Raw genomic sequence first — 25,728 nt, 5'->3', positions numbered from 1 at the left:
CCCCATACACACACACACACACACACACACACACACACACACACACACACTTGTCAGCTCCAATTTTTTGAAGTTTCTTAGTTTGGAAGAAGAGGTGTCACTTTGCCTCAAAACAATAATAGCTCCCAACCTGTAGTCCCCACACAGTGCCTCCAATTTCTCCAGGCTGTGAGACATTACAAGTCTGCAGGTCTCTGAACCCATACGGGATGACTGATGATGGCCACCTGGACCAAGATTGGGAGATGGGAATGGGGAGAAGGCTGAGGGAACAAGAAACAGGAAGCACAAAAGTGAGATGCAGCGCATAACTCCTCTCAGCTGGGTAGTGGGTGGAACCCCTGGGCAAGGAGGCTTAGAAGTTCTCATAATGGTGAGAGAAATGAGTCCGGTCCTGCCTGTTAATAAGCTGACAGGCCTTTTCCACATTCTTGGTCATGCCAGGAGGGCCACAGCTAAACACTCCGACCTTCCGGACCTGTTGGGGGAGATAGAAGTGAGAGCTAGCTCAGTATTCAGAGGGAGGGCTAACTCCATGTTACAGACCATCAAGAGTCCTTAATGAGGGCTCATTCCATGTTCCTGATGAAGATTTGCTCCCATGTGGTGAGGGCCGACTCAGTGTTGTTTAGTCTAACTCAGTTTTGGTAGACTTGCTCTCTGTGGGTCTAGCCTCTGCCCTCTCCAAGGCATTTGCAAATTTCAAGTGCAAGATCAATGTTTCTAATAGGGGCTGGGTTAATCAATGTTCAAGTTGAGGGATAGCTCAGTGTCTCATTAAGGGCTAACCCAGTATTTATGAGAACAGTGGTTTGCCCAGTGTTCATGGTGAAGATTGTCTCTCTGTCCAGGAGGAGGCCTGGCTCAGTGTTAGTGGTAATGGTAGCTCTGAGGTTATGGTGAGGGCTAGCACAATTATTGAGCTCTTTCTTCTGAACAAGACATCATGGCTTCAGAAGTGGCAGGTCCCTGTCACCTGCTTCCTCCCTTAAACTCTCAGAGTGACCCCCACTTTTCCTTTCCCATTCCATTATTCCACCAATCTCCCAGGGGATGGATTCTTATTAGTAGTCAATTTCTTCTCTGATGGAGCAGGTTTGGGAGCTTTGCTCAGACACCAGATGACAAAGTGAAGAGAACCTGGATATGTGGTGGGAACTGACCTGTGGGTGAACCTCCTGCAGGGAGTTGAAGAAAGACTCGAAGGGGGGGCGGCCAAAATGGGTGACAGAGCGCAGGCCCGTGAACAGACTCCGGTTCAGCACCTTCTGGAAGTGCCTCTCACAAATGTACTGGGGGGCACAGGGGAAGGTCAGGCCAAGGACAGTCAGGGTTAGTGCCTAGCCCAAGCCAGCCTAAAGCCTGGGGTAGGGAAGGAGCTGGAGGCTGACTACTGGAGCCACCAGCTCTGCGCCTCCTGCCAGCTGAGCCTGGCTGTCCACCCACCTGCCCTGGCCATCCTGCCTTACCCTGCCAATCCACACACCCACCAAGATGCCCTGCCCATCTGGCCCTGACATACAAGCATGGTGGTCCTGAGGTCGAACTTCTCAGCCAGCTGGGTGATGTAGATGTGCACGGACACCAGGTCCTGGCAGTCATTCTCCTCCACCTCCCGGATGATGTCAGCCAGCCACTCGAACTGCCGCTGGGTCCGTGTTACCCAGATGAAGTAGATCTGGGGACACATGGTTGGAGCTTAGGACCCAGCTCAGCTCGGGCTCCCTGCATCCCAGGGATCCCACCCCAACAGAACTCTTCTGGTCTCAGCCAGTTTGTGCCTCTCCCCAGACAGCCTGGGGAGTTGGAGTGTGTGGAGCCATAGGTCCAGGCTCTGGGGCGGGAGATGGAGTTGCCCGAGGGCATAGAGGAGTATAAGTGAATGACAGCATGGAGCACTGAGAAAGGACACTTTCTCAGTGCCGAAGGTCCGATGGGGTGGGAAGTAGCTTTTTCATACTGAGCCTTCCCTGCTGTTCCCTCCAGTCATCTCTCCTCTGGCTGCTAGGCTCCCAAACAACCCTAGCCCAGAGGGAGAAAGTCCTGCTATGGACAGAGCAGCCTCAGGGAAGACCCAGCTGGATGCCTGGAAGGGATAGAAATAGACTCAGAAATTGGGAGGATGGAAGCTGCCATGGGGAAGACCTATCTCCAGTTCCTGATGGGGAGAAGTGGAGCTGTGTGGGTTGAGAAGCAAAGGCAGAGCTGGCATGGACAGAAGAGCAGGGAGCTGTCTGTTACTCTCTGAATGCTGACAGCCTATACAGGTTGAGCTTCTGCCCGCTGCATTCCTGCACCCCTGATTCACCTGCCAGGCCTAAGGAGACAAGCAGGGGCCTGCCACCAGACCCAGGCTAGGATGAAGGGGCCTAGAGTGGAGGGAACCTGAGGGCCTGGGCTGTGTTCCTGGACTCAGCCATGCCCATCGGCCCTGCCTTGCCACCTCCCATCCTCTTCATCTTGAGAACAAAGCCAGTTCCACCTGTGCCCCACCCCAAGTGTACCCTGCCATCTCCCAGCCTGACAATGCCTCAAGTGCTAGCCTCCACTGTAAGAGAGAATGGGTTTCTTCACCCCTCTCTAGCCCTGCCTAGAGAGACTCCCAAAAGCAAATCTTATGTGCGGTACCCATAACTAAGGGAAGGAGCCTGGGAGAATCAACAAACCAACTCTCACCTGTAGGGTCCAGGGATATCCTACCACCTCCACCCACGGGCCCCTACCAGGGTCAGGGCAGCTTGGCCTTGCCCAGAGCAGGGAGACCAAAAACAGAGGCAGGAGAGACAGGCATAGATGGACATAGTGATAGGAAGCAGGGTCATGGGCTGGCCGGTGGAGGGGGCACTCACCTTTTTACAGTACACTTGGTGGCTGACTGATGATTTGAAAACCAGGTCTTTGAGGATAGAGGCAAAGGGGGTGACCCCAATGCCTCCTCCTACCAGCACTGACACCTCAAACTTATGCCACTCCTGGTGGCCCTCTCCAAATGGTCCATCAAGGTACAGCTGCAGGGAGGGGGAGTAGGTTTGAGTTAAGCTCAGCTAACACTATAGTTCTGAAGCCAGAAATGGCAAAGAAAGGCAAGTAGATTTATGGAATGAGGAGGAAGTGGGGGACTGTGGCATTATCTGGAACAACCAGTCTCTAGATGGGTGGCAGCACAGTGAGGAGTCTGGTGCTACAGGGATAAGTCCTGCTAAAGGGATGTGGGAGCATGTGGCACATCTGGCCTGGGTCCGGGCACCTTTGGGTATCTGGCACAGCTGTCCGTCGGGGGTGAGTAGATCTCCCTGAGGCGAGTGGTCCAGGGCCCCACTGCCCGGATGTGCAGGCTGAGCGTGTCCTCATGGGGTGCGGAAGTCAGCGTGAAGGGGTGGTACTCGGTGGTCCCCAGAGCCAGGCAGGCAATCCGCACCCACTGTCCTGACTTGTATTCAAAGCCTTGGGGCCGCTGGAACTGCAGGTGGGTCACTCCTGAGGAGGGGAGATGGGTGGGAGGCTGCTGTCCTAAACCCAACAACAACACTGTGGCCTCTAGAGAGTTCCCCCACCTGCATCCTCAGCTCTGCTTCTGGAATATAACAGGGGAGGTCTCCTCACAATCAGAAGTCATTCCCCTCCTCCATGTCTACCCTGAAGAGGAGCTAAGTAGCACTGGGGATGGTGGTCAGTGGGCAAGGGGTAGTCTGACCTGGGCTCCTCCTCTTTGTTGTAAGAGAGGCTCAGGTTCCCTGGCAAAGAGTTTCTCTCACCAGCTCTTTTGTCCCTGATACCCCAAAGCCCCTGCCAACTCTATTGGGCCAGGCTAGGAGATTGTGGGGCCCAGGTTCTGCCCCTGCTCTGTCACCTTCCTTAGTACCACCAAGCTGGTTCCTTGACAACCACTAGGCTTGTACCTGAAGGCAGCAGCTCTGCCTTCACCACGCTGATCTCCACCTTCTTCCGGCTCAGGCTCACCAGCTTGTCCCCACCATAGATTAGTGCAGGGACCAGGAAGAAGATGTGGAAACGGGGCAGCTGGATCAGAGCAAAGCTGCCATGGATGATGAGCTGGATAGAGTGAAAAGTACAGTTCAGACTCAACCACATCCACAACAGGGTGTGAGGCCAGCTTGAGGCTTAGACTCCTGCATCCTTCCAACAGACACATCCAATCCCCACCTCACTGTGTGCCATGCTCCCTCCAGACTCCAAAATTTAACCAATCCCAACCCCATCCTCCAAAGCATTCATGATCATCAAGACTGTTTGCATCTCTCTGACGTCATCCTAGACCAAACCACGTTGACTCTCACCTGCACTCATGTAGTAGCCTCCTAACTGGTCCTCCACTGGGTTGCCCCACTGTAATCCATTCTCTTCAAGGCAGCCAGTGTGACTTTTTAAAGTTTGTTTTATCACGTCATGCCCAGCCTAAAAAGCCTTAGTGGACTTCCCATTGCACCACAAGGCCTTGCGATGCTCTGGCCCCTGCCTACCCGCATTTCTCTCTCTCTCTTCTTCAAACATAGCAAATCTTTTCTGCTTCAGGACTTTTGCACCTGCCGTTCCTTCTGCTGGGGATGCCTTTCCCTTGTTTTTTTTTTCCCATGATTATCACCATCTCATTTTTCAGGTCTCACCAGAAACACCATCTCCTCAGGGCTTCCATTAGTCCCTTCTTTTACATCTCCTGGTTAACTCCTGTCAGAGCACTTGTCATCATCCATAATAATCTCGTTTTTTCATTCACTGACATGTTTACTGTTGTAGGAGTAGGGACAGCGTCCATTTTATTTGCCACTAGACTCTCAGCTCCTTGCAGTTTCTGCCTGCCACACGGTAGGCACTCAATAACAGTTGAGTCAATGAAAGGAGTTTCCCCCAATTTATCATGCGCCTTCGGAGTCTAAGAATACATAACCAATCCCTCTTTTCTATGAAATAACTAATAGGTATCGTCCAGTTCTGGCTCTTTTCCCAACAAGCTGGTCAGGCACTACTTGCCCCATTCTTCTCACTTGCTTGCTCTGAGTCTAGTCAGCCTGGCTCCTGCCTCTACCTCTTCTCAGGACCTGCTCACTGAAGGCTCCTGAATGGCCAAAGCCCAAGATCTCTTTTCAGACCACTTTCACTCCCATCCTTAGCAGCCTGTGGCATAGTGACCACCCCCTCCTTGCTACTTCTGCAACAACATTCTACTTTCCCTCTCAAGCCACTCACTTTCCATCTCCTACACTGCCTCTGTCCCTTTCCCCACCCCAATCCTGCATGTCACCCAAGCCTTATTTCTTTCCTCTCTGCTCTGCTCTTTCTATGCTCTCCCATATGGCGTGACCTCTCAGCTGAGTCACAGTCCCTCAGCTTCAGCCCAGCCCACACAGGTTCACCATGTCTGGCTTGCCACCACCTAATGCCCTATGGCCATCCACAGCTAGGTCTGTCTCCTCTGTGCCCTGAATATTTTATCATCATTCCCACCTCTGCACCTGTGCCCATGCCCTCCCTCCCTTGTACCTGGAATGCAATTCAGCTTCCACTCTGCCCTGTCAAACCTTAGCTTATCTCTCCTTAGGGCTTGGCTCAATTCCCATCTTCTCCCCAAAGTCTTCCCTAACCAGTTTGGCCCAAATAAAACTCCCTTCAATGGGCTCTTGTAACTTACTGTTTGGAATACTTGGCTCAACAGTTAATCCTGTATTGTCTGCTCATTTTGAGCATTTCACATGCATGGCACTTATCTCTACAACAAATCCTAAGTTCCTGAGGGCAGAATTTAGAGTCTCCCCTTCCTCTGCAGGGCGCAACACTGAGATAAGACAGAACAGACCCTCAACACAAAATTGTTAAACTAAACTCTGGTTCCTCATTCAGCTCTTCCTTCCTCCAGCTGAGTGTTCTGAATTCTTGAGCCTTTCCCCACAGGACTAACTTAAAACTCTCTGGGCTCTCCTCTGAACTGGCTCTGATTCCCCAGGTTTCTCTTTCATTGTGGAGCCCACACCCAACCCCAAGGCTTTCTGAGCATCTAACCAGGCTGAGAACAATGTCAGGGTGACTTCATGTTCCTTGTTTATACACTCCATTTGGTGTTGGCTCTACTTTTAAACCACAAAGCCACTGCAGACTCATGGTTGGCTGAGGAGCCGGGGGAGCATCCTGCCAGCTCAGCTTCTGCTGTGCTCGTCCCGCCCTCTCCAGCCTGGATCAGGAGCCTGGACATCTTTCCTCAGGGCCTACGCCACACTGAGTCCTTTACTTGTAACTTCTCTTTCTGCCTGAGGTCAAGTGGCCAAATGGAATAAATGGTAAAGAAGCAGGTGGTTTGGGCCCTGATCTCCCCGCAGGGGAGACACTTCCAAGTTGCCCAGGAGAGGAGCCTGCACCTTTCTGAGCTGCTGACTTCCTCACTGGCAGGAAGGGTAGTTCTGAACTCCAGTGATCCCCCAAATTAGGGATAAATCAGAAAGGGGTCTTGGTTTCAGGGAGCCAGTCTGGCTATTCTTCTGGGTTTCCCATCTAGTTCAAAGAAGCTGCTTTTTCACCAGGAACAAGAACATCACCTCTACCCCTAATAGAAATAGTAACCCAGGTTGCTAGGGCTCCACCCATTACTAAGAAGGTAGAGAGGGAGGAATAAATTAGCCACAGCTTCCAAAGAAGAGAGAGATTTCTTTGGAAACAAACATCATCAGTTCTACGAAACAACGTAAGCCAAGGAGGGGTAGTCATCTTCAGAACCGTGAAGTGCTGAGCCTTAGGCAAGATGGAAACAGACCTTCCTACCAATCAGTGAGGATAGAACTGCACTAGGGAGAAGGCAGGGCTGACCACAGGGGTTCTCTCAGTCTGTTTCAGGACAAGAGCAGTCCTGCACATAGTTCTGCCTGGAGCTAGGTGGTAGAGAGGGAAGCCATATGGGCTCTGCGCTTTTTGAATGCTGGCAGCCAAGCTGTCACCGTTGGGGATTTAGGAGCCTTGGGACTTAGTTCAGCTTCTAAACAAGACTGTCAGGGTGACCTTTGGGGAACTACATGTGTCCATGAGAAAGGCAGGCCAAGCACAGTCATGACACAGGGGCACAGATCAGAGTCAGTTCTGAAGCAGCTGATGGCAAATCAGCTGGGAAAGGTGAAGGGAACAGTACAGGAGAAGGGATGGAGGCAGGAGTCCAGATTAAGGAGAGGGAAAGAGGACAGATGGAATCTTAAAAATCCATTTTTTATCAACAGTCTAAGTGAAGACATTTTGAGCACGCTTATTAACTTTATAGGTGGCATTTAGCTGCCGCCTAATAGCCTAGGAAACAGGATGAGAAAAAAAAGTGGATAGAGTGAAAAGTACAGTTCAGACTCAACCACATCCACAACAGGGTGTGAGGCCAGCTTGAGGCTTAGACTCCTGCATCCTTCCAACAGACAGATCCAATCCCGATCTCACTGTGTGCCATGCTCCCTTGAGTGTAGGCTGTCCATCCAGGAGCTAAACCAGCCACCCATAGTGGGGAAAGATTGGCTGGGCACGAATGATGTGGGAGTGTTTACAAGGAATGTAGGTCAGCCTGGTAGGGCTGCTACTGCAAAACCCACACCAGGGAGTCCATCTCCCAAGTGCTGCATATTAGGGTCGGTCTACTCGAGAGTCCCATACTATAATCTCCACCTTTTAAGTGAAAAATGAAGGGGATACTTGAAATAACTAAGGGGATGGAGAACTGATGTGTCAGCCCTCACTGCCTCTCTGGGATCATCTTGCCCAGACCCTGTCTTAGAGCCAAAAGCCCTCACCAGGACGTAGAGTGAAATGTAGAGGTGGTGAGTCAGCCAGAAGCCCCGGAAGCTGCGGCGGCGGAAGTGGTGGGAGGCGAAGACGTACATGATGGCCAGGACCAAGAGCATTACGACCCCCGTGAGGCCTGCAAAATGAACAAGCAGTGAAGGGCAAAGGAGTAGGGCTGTTCTGAGGCTGGCAAGAGTCTGGGTCCCTTTTCTACTCCACTGCCCTAGGAGGGGATGGGAAAAGCCCCAGTATCCTCTTCTGTTCCTCTTCTCCAACACCACAGATCACAGGTACCTTCCCACTTCAACAGACCTTACTTGTCCTTCATAGAACCTTGTCACGATTGTTATTTTTTAAGTACCTGTGTCTTTTTTTTTTTGCCTACAGCACCTGGTCTTTCTACGTGATCTCCCATCCAAGTACTAACCAGGCCCGACCCGGCTTAGCTTCTGAGATCAGACGAGATCGGGCACGTGTCATTATTTTTTTTATGTCTGTCACTTTTCTGACTCTCAAGATCCACAAGAACAGGGACCAGGCTAGGCTAGTTCACCACTGAATCCTAGTGCCTAGTATGGGGTCTGGCACACTGTCGACCTTTTATAAATGTGTGCTGAATGAATGAATGCACGTTGTGTCTACTCTGGGCCCTCTGGGCTGGAATCTGGACATTGCAGGCCCTGCCCTCATGGACACAAGGCTTGGTCGGTGTCCCTGCAGCACTCCATTTGGCTACTACAGCACACAACATAAGTACTGGTGAGTAAGTGCCACCACCAGAGCCCTCATGAGTTCAGCCAGGAGTTGGTGCAAGGCACCTCCTCATAGGGAATCCCAAGCCTGGGCTATACAGGAGGACGATACTGGAGCCAGAGAATGGTCCCTCAAGTGATCAAGAAGGAGGGAGGCAGAAATTAGGAAGATTAGAACCCTGCAGTATGGAAAAGCAGAGGTTAAGAAGGGATCTAACCAAAGCCTGTAAAGTACAGAACGGAAGGGAGAGTGTAAATGCAGCCTTATCCTCCAAATCCCAGTGTGTGAGAATTAGCAAGCACTCTCTGAAGTTCAAAGCAGATCATTTTAGGATTTAAAAATAAATAAATAAAATAAAATAAAATAAAATAAACCGTGCTGTGTTCTACAGAAGAGCAAGTGTAGAAAACGTGTTACCCTAAAGAGGGAACAGACTGAAAATATAAATAGGTTCAAGAAGTGTTTGAATAGATTTACAGCTAATTGCTCTAAAATGGGTGCTTTTGGGGAGTAAGGAATATATGCCCCTAAACAGCCCTTGTCAAGACAGACTAAAAGGGGGTGGGGATAAGGTTGGGGGAGTGGAGTCTGCCAGGCTTGACAAAGAGCCTGGTCCTTCCCTATGTAGCTGGGGCACAGCATTCCTCAGAGCCACTGTCATGGTAGGTGTGTGTGCGTGTTGGGGGGAGTGGAAGGGGACAGCTCCCATTCCACAGAGAGAAGAATGAGTTCAGAGTTGGGGTGGGGGCCCAGCCAAGCTCCTGAAAGAAGGACCAGAAAGCAGTTTCCTACCCCCGACAGGGCAGAGCCTGACTCACCATGAGAGCCCAGAGAATACCACTGGGCTGCCCTGTGGTAGACAGAACCCAGACCCTGGAGCTTGGAGCCAGACCCAGAAATTCATAAAGCAGAGAGGGCTCTCACCTGGAACAGTCTGGAAAAACCACCAGTAATATTTCTGGGGGAACTCAGACCTGTGGGGAAGGGAACGCAAGGAAGGATCCTGAGAGGAGATGTCTGGGACTTCCAGAAAAGACCCTCCAGACGAGGCACCCCCAACCTAGTCACCAGTCTCTCTTTCTGCTGACTTTGGGCTGGGGGCTCAAGCTGGTCATTGTCTGTCCTATAACTTGGAAGGTGACACTTTCCTCTGACCCAAGAGAATTTGCTTCTTTCCACCCACAAATAATACCTCTCCTCCCCCCATCTCTCTTTCCTTCTCTTTCTCTCACCCGTCATCATGGAAGAGGCCAGGGAAGAGGCAGGAGAGGACGCTGAGTGGGCTGATGGAGAACAGGTACACATTCACCACGTGGCCAGCACTGTGTAAGACTAAGGAAGACCAGACAGGGTGGGGATGAGCCTGGGGGCAGGTGGATGGGGATGCTCAACCCATTCAGCCTTAGGTGGAGGACTCCAGCCAGCTGGAGTTAGGGGCCTGAAGAAAGACCTTAGGGTCTGGACTTCTGACCTCTAATGAACTTCCTGTTCCTTCCTATGCCCCATACACACACCATCCATGAACACAACCACTTGAGTCTAAATTGTGTATTAGAAGTTCACTCGTCAGCTGGAGGCTGGTGAGGTGGCCTCGAAAGCATGAGAAGAGGCCCCGGTGGGGTAATGAGGGGCTCCTGGGCTTACTTCACACCATTGCTGAGGCCACCTCCATCCCTATGAGAAGGACATCCAAGACTTACACTCAAGTTAAGTGCAGGTAGAAAGGAGGAGGCTCTTAGGGGAGGGGAAGCCAGCAAGGGGCAGGAGGACATGGAGAGGATCCCCGGGATTCCCAGGCCCTGCCTGTGAGGACGATGGCAGTGGAGGCAATAAGGCGATGGAAGTCCACTGCGGCGTCGAAGGGCACGTAGCGGTTGAGGAAGGTCTCTCGCAGGAAGGTGATGAGGTTGCGGCACATAGTGAGCAGGATGTAGGAGAACATGAAGGAGATGCTGGCGGCCGTGCCTCGCGACAGGATGATGCCCACAAAGGTGGTCTCTGCAATCCCCGAGGATGGCGAGGCAAAGGCGTAATCTGCGGTGGGTAAGGAGGAAGCAGTGCAGAGGAGAGAGCGCTGCTGAGGGAGGTCAACCGCAGGCTCTGTCCAGCCGCCACTCACAACCACCTCCCCGGTCTTTATTTAAGCAGGTCCACGCACCCACAGGAGGCCCTGCCCGCAAGGCTATCACTTACTGCGGCCCCGCCGCGGGGCTGTCTGTCACTCACAGTACGCCCCGCCCTCAGGGCTATCACATTGCAAGGCTTGTCCTCCCCTCAGCGGTCACTCAGTAGGCCCCGCCCCCAAACTGTCACTTATTTCAAGGCCTGGCCCAGGTCCATCTGTCATTCACCGCAGGCCCCATCCCCAGGGCTATCAGTTTTCTCAAGTCCTGTCCCCACCCTCGCGGCCGTCACTCACAGTAGGCCCTCTCCAGGAAAAGGCCTGCAGCAATGGTGTAGAACACCGCCACACAGCCGATGTGGCGCCGGTAGTTCTCGATGAAGCGCTTGAAGCGCTGCACAGTCTGGTGGAGCCGGCTTCGTTGAAACTTCTCACGGTGAGCTTCGGTGAACAGCAGGGGCTGGAACGACGTCACCCTGCAAGACAGACAGGAAGTCTTGGCTCTCAGGTAAGGACCTAACGCCAGTGCAGCAGCTTCCCAGAGGGGAGAAAGGAGTGCCGAGTTACTCAAGTCAAGCAGAGTTCAGACCCTAAAGCCTATACCACACTCCTCATGGTAGGACGATATCCCAGTGGTCACTTGATCAGTTCATCCCAGTGGATGCACTCCATCTACCCCAGATCCCAGTCACACTCAGACAGCCCTCGCTCCTCCCAGTCTGTAGCTCTCAACTCTTCACTCGCTCTGTTCTAATCCTTTACTGGAGGTGCAAAGGGCACCTCCTCCAGAAAGCCTTCCCTGACCTCCCAGGCAGAGATTAGAACTTCTTGAGCTCCGAAACCCCTTGCTCTTTGCCACTATTATAACATTCATCAGCAGGGCATTGTAATTATTAATGTGCCAGACTATCTTATCAGACCGAGATGTTCTTGGGCAGGAATGATTCATGCTGCCTGCACCCCCAGTGCTTAGCACAGAACCTGGCACCAAGTAATCAGTGTATGCAAGGTGTAAAGATGAATGAACTGCTTAAGGGGAAGAGCAGGCGTACTTCTTGCCAAACCTCCGTCGAATCTCCTGAGGAGGGTCCGTGTCCATGGGGCATTGCAGTCTCTGTGGTGTCAGCTCCACCTCAACATCACTGCGGAGACAGCGAGCACTCACTCTGGGAGAGGGACTAGGACAGGAATATGGGAAATAGGACCTTGGTTACCTAAGCCAGGGGACAGCAGGATTCCCAGAGATCTAGAGAGAGAATGAGTCACATCCTGTGGGTCCCAGCCAAGGCTGTCAACTATGGCTGCACCCTTCACCAGGGCATCTAACCCAGGCCGTAGGTAAGTGCTGAAATCCAGCAGGCTCTCTGCTCTCCCTGGTGCAGGGCTGTGTCTGCTGAGAGTAAGAAATGCCTTTTTCTAATTTGTATGAAGGCACAAAGTGGGCTAGTGAGGGCCCTGATCCCAGACATTCTGGGGAGAGAAAATCCAACTCCCCACTCCAACCCTCCCTCCAATATTCCCAGATGAAGACTTACCAGAGCTTCTCCTGGCTGATGTAGGAGGCTCTTCGGCAGAAGTTTTTAATGACTTCAGGCACCTCCACCCCTGCAACACAGAGCTGGGCTAGGGAGCAGCTCAGGGCCCAGAGCCCAGAAGGACCTGGCTCAAATGCACAGTATTCACCCCATGTCCAGATTCTATAGAGAGTCCCTGGCCAGTACCCTGCCTCTGGTTTCCCCAGCCTCAGCCCATACCCCCAGTGGGAACTAGACCCACCCACAGGTGGACAGAGAGAAGGCTTTAAACAAAGTTGGCCAGCAGGCTCCCCTGAATGCATGTCTACCTTCAGTCTCACTCCTGGAACTGGAATCAGGCTTATAGGGTAGAGTTCAGGTATCATATGCAACCTACCTGTTAAGACCATTCTGCCACAAAACCGTAACAACCCTCCAGCTTAAAACCTCCCAGGAGTTAAATGTAGGATCTAGGTGGTACATATATGGGACATCACTATAAAATTCTTTCTACTTTTCTGTGTTTGAAATGTTCATGAGAAAATGTCGGGGCAAAAACCCTTCCTGGAGCCACCCATTGCATGGAGGGGCAGGGCAGGACTGAGTTGCAAATCCAGGTTCTCACGAGAGGCCTGGGAATTTGCAGGTCACTTCCAAGTGTGAAACCAATCCTGAAGATACCCTGGTCTATAAGCCAGAGGCCAAAAATGATTAAGCTGAATTTAATGAAAACAGTATGTTTAAAATGGAGCATTGATGTCTATCTTCTCAAATGCCTCAGCAAACAGCAAATGTAGCAAAATGGTAACAAATGGCAAATCTAGGTGGAAGGTAAGAAGGGTAAAGGGATGCTCCTTGTACTATTCTCATACCTTTTCTGTAGATTTAAAATTTTTCAACGTTATATTTGGAGGGAACAACAAAATAACAATTAAAAACCAAACAAAACGATGCTCAATGCTAACCCTCTATTTAGTGCTTCCCCAAGCCTGGGCCTCCCGCCACCCCAGAGGCTGACTATCCCTGGGACTCTGGCCTGGGCTCACTTCAGGCACCTGTTCCTGCTCTACCCTGGCTGCCTGGGAAAAGTGAAAAGCTGCAGAATCTAGAGCGCTGGGTCTGGACTCTGCTAACCCTCCTCCCACCCTGGGCAGGGAAAGTCTTGACCAGAGGCCCAGCTATGCTTGTCTAACTCACCCCTCTCCCCCATCTAGACTGTGCGGTTGCCCCAGGTTCTCATAATCCCGGGAGGGGCTGAGTTCAGTCCGAACATGCCCCATGAGAATCCCAGGCTGTGAAGACACCATAGCAGCTCACATCAGGACACAGTCAGTCTTTCTGCCTGCTCTAAGAACCCTCTTCACCCTGATTCTAGCCCCCACCCACCTGAGTCAGATGCAGGTGGGGCAGGAAGTGGGGGAGGGACAACAGAAGTGGGACTCCATGCACTCAGCAAAGATTTACTGACCACTCCTCCGGAGGATAACGTGGCAAACAAAACCAAGAGCACCCACCACCACCAGGCAGCCCAGCTGAGGTGGGTATGGCCCAGGTAGAGCTGTAACAAGGAGACCCTGTTTCCTTCCTGTACTGGGCACCAAGCACAGGGGCCTTTGACAAGGAAGCAGAATTCCAGCTGCCATTCCTCAGCTCATCCTGACCCTGTCCACCCCACCAGAAGGGCCATATTATGACTTTTGTGGGTCCTAGGCACTGTTGCCTTTCTAGGCCCATTTTTAAATAAATTTTAAAAATTTATATTTTATAACTGTGTTGATGTAAAGAATATACTCCAGGCTGGATACATTATTATGTATTTATTATTATTATATTCATTCTTCTAATTGTAAAAGAAATGAAAACATTTCCATGGAGTCCTATGCACTACGCCCGCTGTGCCTAATGGATAAGCCAACCCTGCCTCCAGGCCACCTCACCTTTGACACAGAGCTGCGTGAAGCGGAGCTCACTGTCATGGTCCCGTAGCATGAAGTGGAAGTCCTCCCATGTCAGCTCCTCCTTGTCCTGGAAGCCTGACTCCCGGAACATGGACTCCACCACCTCAGCCAGCTGGGCTTTGGACAGGCAGTTGCTGGAGATCTCAATGAAGGACCTGGGGTCAGGGGAGGGGAACCATCAGGCCCTGACAAGAAGCCTGGGGCCTAGACACAAGAGCTCACTGGCCATCCCAGCAGGCCTTCAGGGCCCACGCGGAAGAAGGGGCTTGACTGGCCAAATCCCGAGCCCCATCCTAGCTGTAACAGTCTCTGGCTATATGGGTGAGGAGGCCCCTGTTCTTTACCCTCTGGCTTCCTCTTTGATGTCCCAACCCTTTCCCCTAGCAGTCCTTGCTCTGGCCCACTGTCCTGGCTGTCTCATAGGACCAACCTCAGCATCCTGATAAACTCATCCTTGGAAATGAGACCATTCTCATCAAAGTCGTACATGCGGAACATAAGGTGAGACTTCTCCTCCGGGGAACCTGGGAAAAGGAGGACCCCATGAGAGCCCCAGCCCACTGGCCTAAGCCCTAGGCTGGCCAGAAGGGACCTCGTATTAGTATGATCCACTGCTGGACACAGTGCGGGGTCACTCTGCTTCTTGACCGTTACCTGGGCACTCCCAGATACCTGCCATGGCTAGCATCCTGGCCCCCGTGCTTCCCCATCTCCAACAAGTCAGCTACACTCCAGCCTCAGTCTCCATCCCCTTCCATCTTCTTCTATCTGGGAAATCACTCCTTCCTCCCTTACCTTTCATGAAGACCACCAGGATGTCCAGGAACTCCCGGAAGGACAGGTAGCCATTGCCATCTTTGTCGGCCAGAGAGAACATGGACTCCACAAACATGTCCTGGGGCTTGAGGCCCAGGGACTCAGCAAACTCGTTCCTGCTGAGCTCACACGTCAGGGCCTCCTGCACCTTCTGTGATGAGTCCAGGGGCAGGGTCCCTGCATCTGCCTGGTCAATGTCCAGCACCTGCACCCGGGCAGCAGCAGAGGGAGGGAGAGAAGGAGCCAGGGGTTCCTTGACTTGAAGGCCACTGGAGGCTTGGGCTTGTGAGAACCACCTTCTAAGATGTCTGCCTAGCACTACTGCCCCCTCACCTAAGCACTACCCCATAAGCCCTGCAGGTGGTCTCTCTAGCCATTTGTTCTACAAAACTCTGGCTCTGTGCATTAGTCGATTATACCAGTGATTATACCAGATCTTGACTGAGACTGAGAGGTCCCAGGTCTGTCTTGACATGAGCACAAGAAAACTCAGAAGTTGTGGACCACCCTGTTCCTCCAAGTGGTCAGAGGCACAGAGACAGAGGGAAGCAGAGACAAAGAGAAAACAGGAGCAACCTGAGAGAGAAGGGGCCCTGTTTGCTGACAGCTTTCCTTTTCCTGGTCCTTTCCAGGCCAGCTCACAGTTCTCCCTTTGGAATTCCTGAGACATTGATATATCCTTGGAGTCAATTCACCTTTTGTCACAATTAGCTTGAGTGGGTTGCTCTTACTCCAAAGAAGTTTTGACTGAGAAAAAGCCTCAGCTAGATTGAGAAAAAGTTGTGCTTGGGAAGGGGAAATTCTCATCATGGGCCATCTCCAGCCCACCTTATGTAAGGGGCTGCCCCAGCATAAGGAAAACAGTGAGGAAAGCAGGCAGGCTTGCAAACCATAACACCTGTCTTTCCTGCCTATCAACTGGAAGTCCCTACTTAAAGCCTGGCTGTGGTTTCATGAGATAAACCTTGTTGCTTGAAAGAGCCTAGGGCTGGAGGCAAGAGACCCAGGTTCATGTCCCAACTGTGCCACCCACTGGCTGTGTGGCCTCAGGCAAGTCTTCAGTTGTCTGGCATTCATTTCCTCATCTGCCCTACTTATCTCACAGGGTTATTGTGAGAATCAACAAGAGAGGTTTTATGGAAAATATTTGGAAAACTGAAAGCACTGTGCAGATGGAAAGGGTTGGCAGCTACCCCCAGGATACAGTAGCATACTCTCACCTCCCAGCAAAGGGAGTTCTCATAGCCTTGGCAAATCTTGAACTGCGTGGAGGTGCCCAGGTCCTGCCCAGACCTTGGCAATAAGTCGCCTCGGCTGTAGGACCCTCCATTTTAATGCATATTCAAGTTCAACTTCTTTAAGGTGTAAATGACATTAAATCATATGCACACAGTAAATGACCATTAAATGGCAGCTTCCTTCATGAAGCCTCTCTGCAGCTAGCCAGCCCTGCATCTCCTCACTCATTTTTTGCCCTCCTGCTGGGCATCTCTGCTCAGTCCTTCCTGCTCCTTCCTTCTAAGCCAAATCCTTGCCAGATCTCACGACCATGACTTTACACAAACCTGCAGCCTCACTACCTTTTCGGAACTCCTAGACCACTTATTTCCTGGGCCACTTTTGTAGCTGTCATTCTTTGCCGGTTATCTCCCTTTCTGTACACATTCTATCTCCCCAGTGAGATGATAAACTCCTTCAGTGAGAGCCCATACTGTATTTATCTTGTATCTCCCAAGTTTCTCCTCTCCACGGTTCTGCTCCCAAGGCTGCCTTTACTTTTTATGCCAGATATGGACTCAAGTCCTTGCATTTCTCTTCCTACCTTGCTTCCCCACATTCTCTCAATAGTTCTCAGAAGTCTGCAAGGTGGGCGCTAATGCAGCATGGAGGCCTCTGGCAGCTGTCCTCCCCCAAGGAGGAATAACCAAGGGCTCTCATATCCCACACCAACTGTCTTGCCCTAGGTTTCTGCAGCCTTTTGGGAACTAAGTGAGGGCAGAGAGCCTGGAGAGCCCTGAGGGGAGATATAAGTGACACATGCAAATAAACCCCTTCTTAGGCATTGCCTCTCTGGAGTCTCTCAGGTAGGGGCAGGATTGGGATGGGGGCAGGAGCATCTATTTGTAGAAAGGTCAGGTGACTTGGCCAAAATCTCAGTGGAGTTGATTTTTAGCTGAGAACTCAAGGTTTCTGACTTTCCCTGGAGTCACCCCCATGGTCTCACACAGTTAAGGGCATCACCACAGGCACACCCATAAGGACAGATCTCATCCAACATACACACCTGGGAGAAAAGGTGCCTGAAAAAGGTCTCTAGGAGGTGGCTCCGCTGTTCCCGAGTCACAGCTGCCCTCATCAGCTCCTGCTCCCGCAGCTCCCACTCCTGGAAGTTCAGGCCACTCTCCTTCAGAGCCCCACGAAGGTTTTCCACCAGTGCCCGCCGCTCTTCCTCCAGGTTAAATAGTAGCACCTATGGAGGCAGGGGAAAGAGAGCAACCATTTGTCAAGGTCTCTTGAAGCAAGGAGCTTTACATGAATTTTGTCAAGGGCCACTGGAAAGAGAGCCTTTGCAAAAAGGGATATTGTTATCCTAGGCTTAGTGTGGTTAAGTGGTTTGTTTATAGCTGCAGAGGTAGCATTCAAAGGCATGTGTACGAAACCATTCTTCCCTCTCTATTCCATACCGGCAAAGGAAAGGGAAGGCAGGAAGGCCCAAAGATGAAGAAAATGGTGAGCCAGACACTTGGTGCTAAAGATTAGCCTCTGATTAAGGTCCCTCCAAAATCTCTAACAATTCACTGGAGCCTGAAATCAGGGGACAGGAAAGAGAGCCCAGCTTCTTCCAAGGACTCCCAGCTAGAACCTGCTACAATATCCTTAGAAAGAGAAAAGACAGACTGAGTAAGAGGGGACTGTGGAGATTATATCATCCAGCAGGCCCAGAGCAGGACAAACGTGCTCAAGTTTATCTCTCTATCAAGTACTTCAGCCAGGGACTAGAAGCCAGGAACCCTGCCTGGTCCAGTGCTCTTTCCTTTCCCTGGGGCTGCCTCCCTGGCTGTGGCTGTGGATAAGGAGCCAGGGGCCAGCTGGGCCATACCAAGTCATACTCCTTGGGGATCTTGAGCAGCAGGGTGCGGCATCCACGGTTGCTGGACAAGATGAGGTTGACCTGATGCAGGGGCCGCAGCTGGATGATGCGGAGTACAGAGAGCGTGCCATCCATAACCCGGATCTGCCCAGGCTGCAGGTGCACGAGCACAGGCCGGCAGGGCTCCTTGTGGCCCTGCCATTCCAATGCTAGGGAGAGATAGGGCTGGTTCAGCTGGGGCTCACTGGGCCCCCAGGGCCTGTCCTGCCCAAGGCATGTTTGGAGGAAGGCCCACTCAGGGCTGGAGTTAGAGCAAGGCCTCCACAGCGCTTTACTCCTTCTTGGGTACGGAGCATCAGCTCCTCCTCAATAGTCCTGCTGTGCCTCTAGCTCATAAGAAGAGTACCTCACATTTTCTGAGTGTTTTCTGTGCCCAATACTTACCAAGTCTCTTGCATGAACAAGTTCATTTAATCTTCATAAATCTATGAGGTGAGTGCTATTATTATTCGTATTTTACAGATAAGGAAAAATATGTTTAGAGAAATTTAAAAGTCTGACTAAGGCCCAGCTGGCGGAACTAAGATTCCGATCCTTAGCCAGTCTGACACTAGACCTTCATTACTTTCTGTTGCCTGAAATTCTAGTGTAAATTGCACAAAGTAGCAGTTCTTGGGGATTTGTGAGTCATGGTAACCCCCTAAAATATAGTCAGGGTCCTGTGACTCCTCCGCACGAGTCTATCACATTCCCTTTATTTGGGACCTTTGGGAAGAGTTATGGAGGTGGGAAGACTCCAGGTCCAACTTCTACCTAATGCCCCAGTGTCTCTTCCCACCTGCCCTGGCTGCCTGGAGGCCTAGAAAAGGCAGGCATTTTCTTGAGGTGGAAGTGGGAGCTGTCGCCTTGAGTCGTGTTTTCCCCACCACCACCTTGGCCAGCCCTAGACCTACCTTCCACACCCTCTGCGAGCTTCTCAGACTTGATGCTCTGGCAGTTCTGGCCCTGGAGCCTCTTGAAATTTCTCCTCCGGAGCTGGGCAACGATCCAGGCAATGAGTAGGCTCACTGGAAGGGCAGAGGCAGTAGGATACTCAGAGGAAGGTGGGGACCTGGGGAGATCAGTGGCTTCTCTCCCAGCCTTCTTTCCTTGGCAAGATCCCCTGCTTTCCCCATGTCCTAGGTCTGTCCATTTAATTGTCTGAAATCGTGAAGCTCCTTGGTCAGGGAGCTGGTCTGCATACCATAAATTGCTTTGGGCAGCATCTAAAATGCCTGCGCAGCCTCTTCCCCTGCTTCCTTCACTCATCTCCCTTCCTAGTCAGAGGCTGGACACAATCTGCCAGGCTGCTGGTAGAGACACACACACACACACACACACACACACACACACACACACACAGAGCCATATGAAAGACTAAGTCCCAAGCCTTTGCCCTAGCAAGTACATCCCAGTCCTGGTTCTCCAGAAGGAATTTTACTCCGATGGTTTCTCAGGCCCAGGCTCCTGCAAATAGCTGTGGATCATGGATTCCCCATGGTGCCTGATCAATCTGGGCCCTGGGAGAACCTCAGGAAAACAAGGGGGTAATCCTCCCTGGAGCTGACTTATCTGCAGGTCAGACACTTCTCACCTCCCTTTCTTCTCTGATGTTTTTATCATCTTTACAGAGGAACAGTACTCTTTATAGTTGGTTGTCACAGATGGAACCACCCCAACTCCACTCCCCAGTTTGCTTCTCTCACTCAGCTCCTCGTTGCCCGTCGCTTACCTAGGGGGAAGCAGCAGAGAGTCCCAATGGTGACCCCGAAGCCAAACCCACTGCCTTTGAAATAGTCCCGCATGACAGGGGGAGTACAAGCTGGCAGGTCTTCGGTGCTGAGTTGTCTTGGCTGTGGACAGGGGTCTCCTGGGGAGGTAGAGAAAGCTAGAGTCCTGGAGTGTGCTAGGTTCAGGCACAGGATTACTGAGGAAGTTAAGATGGCAGAAAGCAGCAGGGAGGGGCGGAGGTGCACCTCTGGGTAGCAGAGGGGAGGGGGCTGTTTACTCCTGCGTTGTTTCTGCCCTTGTACCAAGAATGTTGTATTTGCCTACTTGGATAACAAGTGGGATCCAAAATGAACCTCAACCTCTGTCTCTCCCTCACATGCACATATGTGCACACACACACACACACACACACACACACACATACACACACACACCTTCCTTCATTACTGCTATGGGGTTGGGATGTCCTCACTGCTCGCAGCCCTCCTAATGTTCCACCCACCCCCAGCCCCATCCTAGACAAACATGAGTCTCCTCTCCAGGTCTCTCTGAGTCTCAGTCCTGCCCTCACTTGGGCATCTGTCCTCACCTGAAGCTGTGCAAAGGGGAAAATACACAGCTGTGTGTGGCAACCTTGATGCCCAGATCCAAAATTCCCAAGGGTAGAATCACAGCTCACTCTCCTCTTGGAGTCTACTGTCCAGCTGCACTGAACCAAATCCATACCTGAAGAAGAAGGAGGTGCCATACCCCAAACCCCTTCAAGCACCCCCTGGTCACTCACCCGTACGCCAGAAAAAGACATTGGGCTGTAGGGCATTGCGATCCACATTGGTGACGGTCACCAGAACATCCCATAGGGAAGTGTTTCTGATCTCTGCGACCTCTTCCTTAGAGAACAACCTGGGGGTGGGAGAGGTAGAGAGTTCTCGCAGTGGGAGAGAGATGCAGGCCTGCAGGCCCAGGGATCCAGATGAGGAGAGTCTCAGAGGGGCTAGGGAGAGGGTGAGGCCAACTGAAAATCAAGGGCTCATGGGGGCTGTTCACAGGCAGAGCGTCTGGGTCAGGCAGAGGTGGAGTCTGAAGTGGGGGCCCAGTCAGGCCTTACCCATTCCTGGTGTTCTCAAACCAGTAACGGTCGCCATCCCGTAGTCGCACGAACTGGTCAAGGACTATGGTGCTGAAGAGGGGCCCAGGGTCCCCATGGCTCTCCAGGAGCCCCCCGGGGAGCAGCTCCAGCAAGGACAGGTCCTGGTTGTATAGGGCAGCAGTGGCCTCCAACACCTGGGGCCAAGAAGGGACAAAAGTGAGCACAAGGACCAGGCATCCACCGTCAGGCAAAGAGGTGGTTCCCAGGGATCAGCTTTAGGGATAATAATAATAAATGACACTGACAATAACTCACTTATTATGCCCTAGGCACTGCTCTGAGTGCTTTACATAAATTAATTTATTATGAGATTAAGATTAAGCTGCTTATTTTATAAAGTTGGAATGAAACAGGCAGCGAGTCCCCTGTGTAACTTATCCTTGAAAAGGTATGAAAGTTGAAGGATCAAAATCAGTGCAAATGTTGAATGGCAAAATGATACATTAGAAAAGGTTTCTATTCTTTAGAGCTAAAAAAAAAGTTTAAAAAATCAAAGCCCTGTATATATATTGTCTTTTAAAGACAGTCTTCAACAATACATGAGCATCATATTCTACCTGACCTTTACTTTAGTTCTTTTCTCCACAACGTAAATAAGCACTTGGCCAGCTTAATCTCAACAAGGCCCAGTTAAAGCTAAAGATTTGCTATGTTGGGTATGCCTGGTGATTTCTATATTTACATTAATTTTACAAAGATTTCTATATTTACATTAATTTTACAAAGTTACATGAGCCCCATGCACGTATCACTTTTTTTTCTTATCAGCCTTTTGATTTTCTACTTTCCAATCATATTATAAAATAGTAAGGGCAAAAGCAATGAAATAATCAGAAAATTGCAGAAACACTGCTGTGCCAAGATGGTAAAGGAGCTAAAACTGGTCTGCTGGTTGGCAGGCAATGCCATTCATCCAGGTGATAGCTCAGGTGTGACAGCTGACTCCTCAAAGGCAGCTTGAATATCAGTGCATGAAAGTACAACTTGTTCCTGAGTCAAGGACCTTCTATACCCACTCAGGGAATCGTTGGGAAGAGTAAATGAGAAAATGCCTATTAAGTGCCTAGCATGTAATAGAAGCCCAATAAACATTTGCTGAGTCTGCCCAGTCACAGAGTCTAAAGCCGCATCCTGCTAGTCTAGGAACCTCCATCCTGGTGGGCGATACTGGAAAACTCAACTTGGGTGAGCCCTGCCCCTCTCACCAGGTGCTTGTCTCTGGTACCTGGGTCTTGCTGCCCATTTTCTGTGTCTCAGGCCAGTGTGCCCTGGCTCTCCCACCCTGCCCTTGGGGGCCCAACCCCTCCTCACAGTGCCATCACTCTGGGACAGTGCAGGGTTGATGTCCTGCCATCTGGTAACAGGAGGTAGGCCCAGTGCTGCCCTGGCCTTGGTGTAAGAGGGCAGGCCCAGATCCCTGCTCCGCTGCAGGCAGCTGGCCAGGTGGTCTGTGCGGGAAAACTTCAGTGTCCCAGGCCAGAAATCTGGGAATGAGATACCGGAGAGTCTGAGGGAGCTTAGCACCACCATAGCCCCTCTAGTCCATGCCCCAGGCTCCAATCAGCCCCAGAGGGACATAAGCCATAACAAGGGAACCTTTGCCAGCACTCAGAGAAAGCGCCAACTCCCAACTCTGGATACCCCCCACCTGCCTGGCTCTGGAGCTCCAGCTGATCCTGCTTTCAGGGGCCAGGGGTGCACAGCCTGCAGGGACAGCCTCAGCCTCACCTCGCACATCCTCAACCACCACATGGTCTTCTCGCTCAGCGATCTGCGAGGCCATGCCCAGCAGCAACGCATCCACATCTTCAGCTCTTTGTAGGTTTGGGTGCTATGTGGGTGGGGAGAGGAGAGGGGTGTGGTTAATGGCCAGCCAGGTTCACTCCACCCTACAGTCCATGTCCTGGGCCCACCCAGTCCTGCTGTTCATGACCAAACCAGTGGGTATGCATCCTTTTCAGGCTGATTCCCCACTCAGGGTGAGTGATATCCCCATCCAAAGCCCATGTTGCTGGGAAACAGGTCTCCACAGCACAAGGGACCAAAAACTTTATTTCTTCTATTTTAGGAGATTGATAGTATGGTTGACAAAGGTACTAGAAAATCTAGGTCTTGGTCCTTGCTAATCAGCTGTGTGATGATGGGCAAATCCTAAACTCAGTGTCTTTCCCTTAATAAAAAGGGCATTAGAGATTAATAAAATAATAAAACAGGTTTAAGAGGACACTGAGGTCCCTTTTAACTCAGCTCCATGACTCTGATTCTAAGCCTTCCTCTTCTCTCTTTTTCTCCTACCTCCCTTTCTCTCTTATGACCACTCTACACAAAGTATCTGATTTTGCTTTAAATTAATTATAAATACTCTTCACCCACACTGACTTGGTTTGGATGGACAGACTCTCCCTGGCAGTATCTCAGAACCCCTGCTTCCTCTTCGCCCCCACCCCACACAAATACGTTCATATGCTACCCTAGGTGTTTCTAATTGGGAAGTTTCCTTGGCGGCTGGGATGGCTGGAGTACTCCAAGGCTTACAGGGAACCTAAGCTGTCAAGGGAGAAGAAAAACCTAGGATGAAGTATTGCATCTAGATCCACACTTGCACAGGCCCTACTGTCTCTCACACGGCCTTGAGGTGGGAATAGAGGATTGACTTTTGACCATGTACAGCTATCTGGTCATCTCAGACACTGGTAGAGGTAATGGCTCAGTTCTCCCAGGCTGCCTCTTCCAGCCTAGCCCAGCCCAGCCCAGCCCAGCCCAGCCCAGATGGCTGTCTCAGCTCTACTACCCACCTTCACCACACACCCTTATACATGTGCACTCGTGTGCACATGCACACACAAAACACATATATCCACCTACATATATACCCCCAGCTCTGACCTCTCGGCTCCAGTAGCTGTTGCAGACCCGGAGAGCTCTGGAGACACTTGAGTTCTGATCAATGATCCCCTGGAAGTGGCAGCTGGCATTTCTGAAATTCAAGGAGCAGGGGAATGATAACTGAGGCCATGCCACAGGGTCTTAATGTCAAGCACCAGTTCTAGTTTCCAAGGCTATATAGCCAGGGACCCAGGCCATTGCTTTCCTGGAGTGGTATGTGTAATCCTGACCACATACCTGAACAATCTAATTTTTGAGAAGTCTCTCTCCCCACATCAGACCAAACAACTAAAAATGCACCCATGGCACTTGCACGTGCATACACACTCTTTCTCTCTCTCCTTTTTCTCTCTCTTTCTCCATTTATATGTCATATGTGTGTGTGTATACACATACATTTAAAAGGATTTTTAATTGTTCTTTTGAAATTACTTGCTTATGGATAACTGAATTGCTATAAATTCTTGGCCCTTATCAGGAATATTCAGAAACCGTTTCAGAGTAAGAAAATCTAACCTATGAATTGTTTTAAATTATAATGCAATTGTAAAAAATAAACTAACATGCTTTGCTTCATATACATTTAATTAAATGTACGCTTTAAGTTTAAAGTTCTCTTTTCATTATTTTGAAGCCAGTATTTTCTTCAGCTGTCACACTTTTTTGTTAATCACAGTTTCCTTCGAAAAGTGTATAAGCCTCAGGAAGTCCTGTGCTTACAACTAAAAATGCCACCAGTGTATTGTCAAGACCTGAGGTTCAGATCAGCAGGCTTTGTGACTCATCCTCTGAGCCTCAATTAGCCCATCTTAAACTGGGGGATTAATATCAACACCAGCTGCAAGAAAATTAACATAAAAGTGCTTAAAAGCCACAATGACGTAACTTTTTAAACAATTGTTTTTCTTCTTCCCCTCCATATTCGCTGTTCCTTGGGGGAACTGGCAAGACTTCAGATTGATAATCCTGTCCTGAAGACTCCTTAGGGCAAATTTTCTCAATTGACACCCGCCCCACACTCCCCTCCATATATATATTTGAGCCCTCCCTCACCTCATGTAGACGCCAGGGGGCACCATGGTAGAGAAGAAGTGCTCAGAGGCCGCCAGGAACTCAGGAGAGATGCTCGGGTCCAGGAAAGGGCGGTACCCTGGAGGAAGAGAAGACAGAGGACAGTAAAATTTGGCCCTTAAACCACCTAACCTCAACCACCTAACCTCTCCTCTTCCAAAGAGACTTCTGTATGCTCTCCCACCCTCCTCTCTTTCCCATCACCTGCATACTCCGGGGGCATTTTCCGCAGGAAGCTGGGCAGCCATTCATACAGAGCGATGTTCTGAGGGTCAAGAGACAGGGAAGAGGAGGCGAGTGCTGGAGCTGCCAGGCCAGAAGGGATCTGAGCCCAAGGAAGGCTTAGGTGGGAGATGAGAACCAGGCAGGGGCAGTCGTGGGAGAGGCAACTCAAACAAACAGGAGACGTGTGGAGGCCTGTCCCGGAAGGGCACAGGGGATTTCGCGGTGGGGGAGTTAAACCTCTCATGTAAGTAGCACTTTGTCTCCTTATCATTTCGGGGCCTATTCCTAGACGTTAGCTCTCTGGGGAGGGGTGTCCTCCCGGAAGAGGTCGTTTCTGGGTGGCGGATGGTCAAAGATGGAGGGCTCTGTGGAAATACAGAGTCTCCTGTGGAGCAGGAAACGGTGGGAGGGCATGCCGTGCGACGGACCTGGTAGGTGGCAATGACCCTCTTGCGCGCGTGCTGGAACAGCTCCTCGTCCCCCCAGTGCGGGTGCTCGCGGGCCAGCCTCCGTGCGCACAGATTGTGGTAGCGGAACCAGAGCAGGCCCAGCGCCTGCAGGAAGGGCTCGCGGTTCCCTCGCTCCGCCCCGAAGGCTGCATCCAACGTGGG

General features: G+C 51.1%; 1 protein-coding gene across 1 annotated transcript in view; it reads right to left on the bottom strand.

Moving 5' to 3' along the window:
• Positions 1 to 72: 72 nt before the first annotated feature.
• Positions 73 to 25,728, bottom strand: part of DUOX1 (dual oxidase 1) — a 33,161-nt gene continuing 7,505 nt past the window's right edge. Inside the window, exons 7-34 of the mRNA XM_011355049.2 lie at positions 25,546 to 25,715; positions 25,097 to 25,157; positions 24,875 to 24,971; positions 23,822 to 23,912; positions 22,664 to 22,766; positions 22,247 to 22,419; positions 20,894 to 21,069; positions 20,570 to 20,688; positions 19,787 to 19,924; positions 18,969 to 19,082; positions 18,025 to 18,224; positions 17,209 to 17,394; positions 14,904 to 15,129; positions 14,539 to 14,632; positions 14,088 to 14,263; positions 12,172 to 12,241; positions 11,689 to 11,814; positions 10,934 to 11,112; positions 10,318 to 10,548; positions 9,747 to 9,846; positions 9,439 to 9,488; positions 7,770 to 7,897; positions 3,900 to 4,053; positions 3,248 to 3,477; positions 2,850 to 3,008; positions 1,523 to 1,678; positions 1,164 to 1,292; positions 73 to 478 (exon numbers count right to left, since the gene is read on the bottom strand). Coding sequence (XP_011353351.1) covers positions 356 to 478; positions 1,164 to 1,292; positions 1,523 to 1,678; positions 2,850 to 3,008; positions 3,248 to 3,477; positions 3,900 to 4,053; positions 7,770 to 7,897; positions 9,439 to 9,488; positions 9,747 to 9,846; positions 10,318 to 10,548; positions 10,934 to 11,112; positions 11,689 to 11,814; positions 12,172 to 12,241; positions 14,088 to 14,263; positions 14,539 to 14,632; positions 14,904 to 15,129; positions 17,209 to 17,394; positions 18,025 to 18,224; positions 18,969 to 19,082; positions 19,787 to 19,924; positions 20,570 to 20,688; positions 20,894 to 21,069; positions 22,247 to 22,419; positions 22,664 to 22,766; positions 23,822 to 23,912; positions 24,875 to 24,971; positions 25,097 to 25,157; positions 25,546 to 25,715 — 3,959 coding nt within the window. The 3' untranslated portion in view covers positions 73 to 355. The remainder of the gene's footprint in view (positions 479 to 1,163; positions 1,293 to 1,522; positions 1,679 to 2,849; positions 3,009 to 3,247; positions 3,478 to 3,899; positions 4,054 to 7,769; positions 7,898 to 9,438; positions 9,489 to 9,746; positions 9,847 to 10,317; positions 10,549 to 10,933; positions 11,113 to 11,688; positions 11,815 to 12,171; positions 12,242 to 14,087; positions 14,264 to 14,538; positions 14,633 to 14,903; positions 15,130 to 17,208; positions 17,395 to 18,024; positions 18,225 to 18,968; positions 19,083 to 19,786; positions 19,925 to 20,569; positions 20,689 to 20,893; positions 21,070 to 22,246; positions 22,420 to 22,663; positions 22,767 to 23,821; positions 23,913 to 24,874; positions 24,972 to 25,096; positions 25,158 to 25,545; positions 25,716 to 25,728) is intronic.

This window comes from Pteropus vampyrus, unplaced genomic scaffold (genome assembly GCF_000151845.1).
Source record: "Pteropus vampyrus isolate Shadow unplaced genomic scaffold, Pvam_2.0 Scaffold19, whole genome shotgun sequence".
NCBI lineage: Eukaryota > Metazoa > Chordata > Mammalia > Chiroptera > Pteropodidae > Pteropus > Pteropus vampyrus.
The sequence above is the reverse complement of the archived record's forward strand: the minus strand, read 5'-3'. Positions and strand labels throughout refer to the sequence as shown.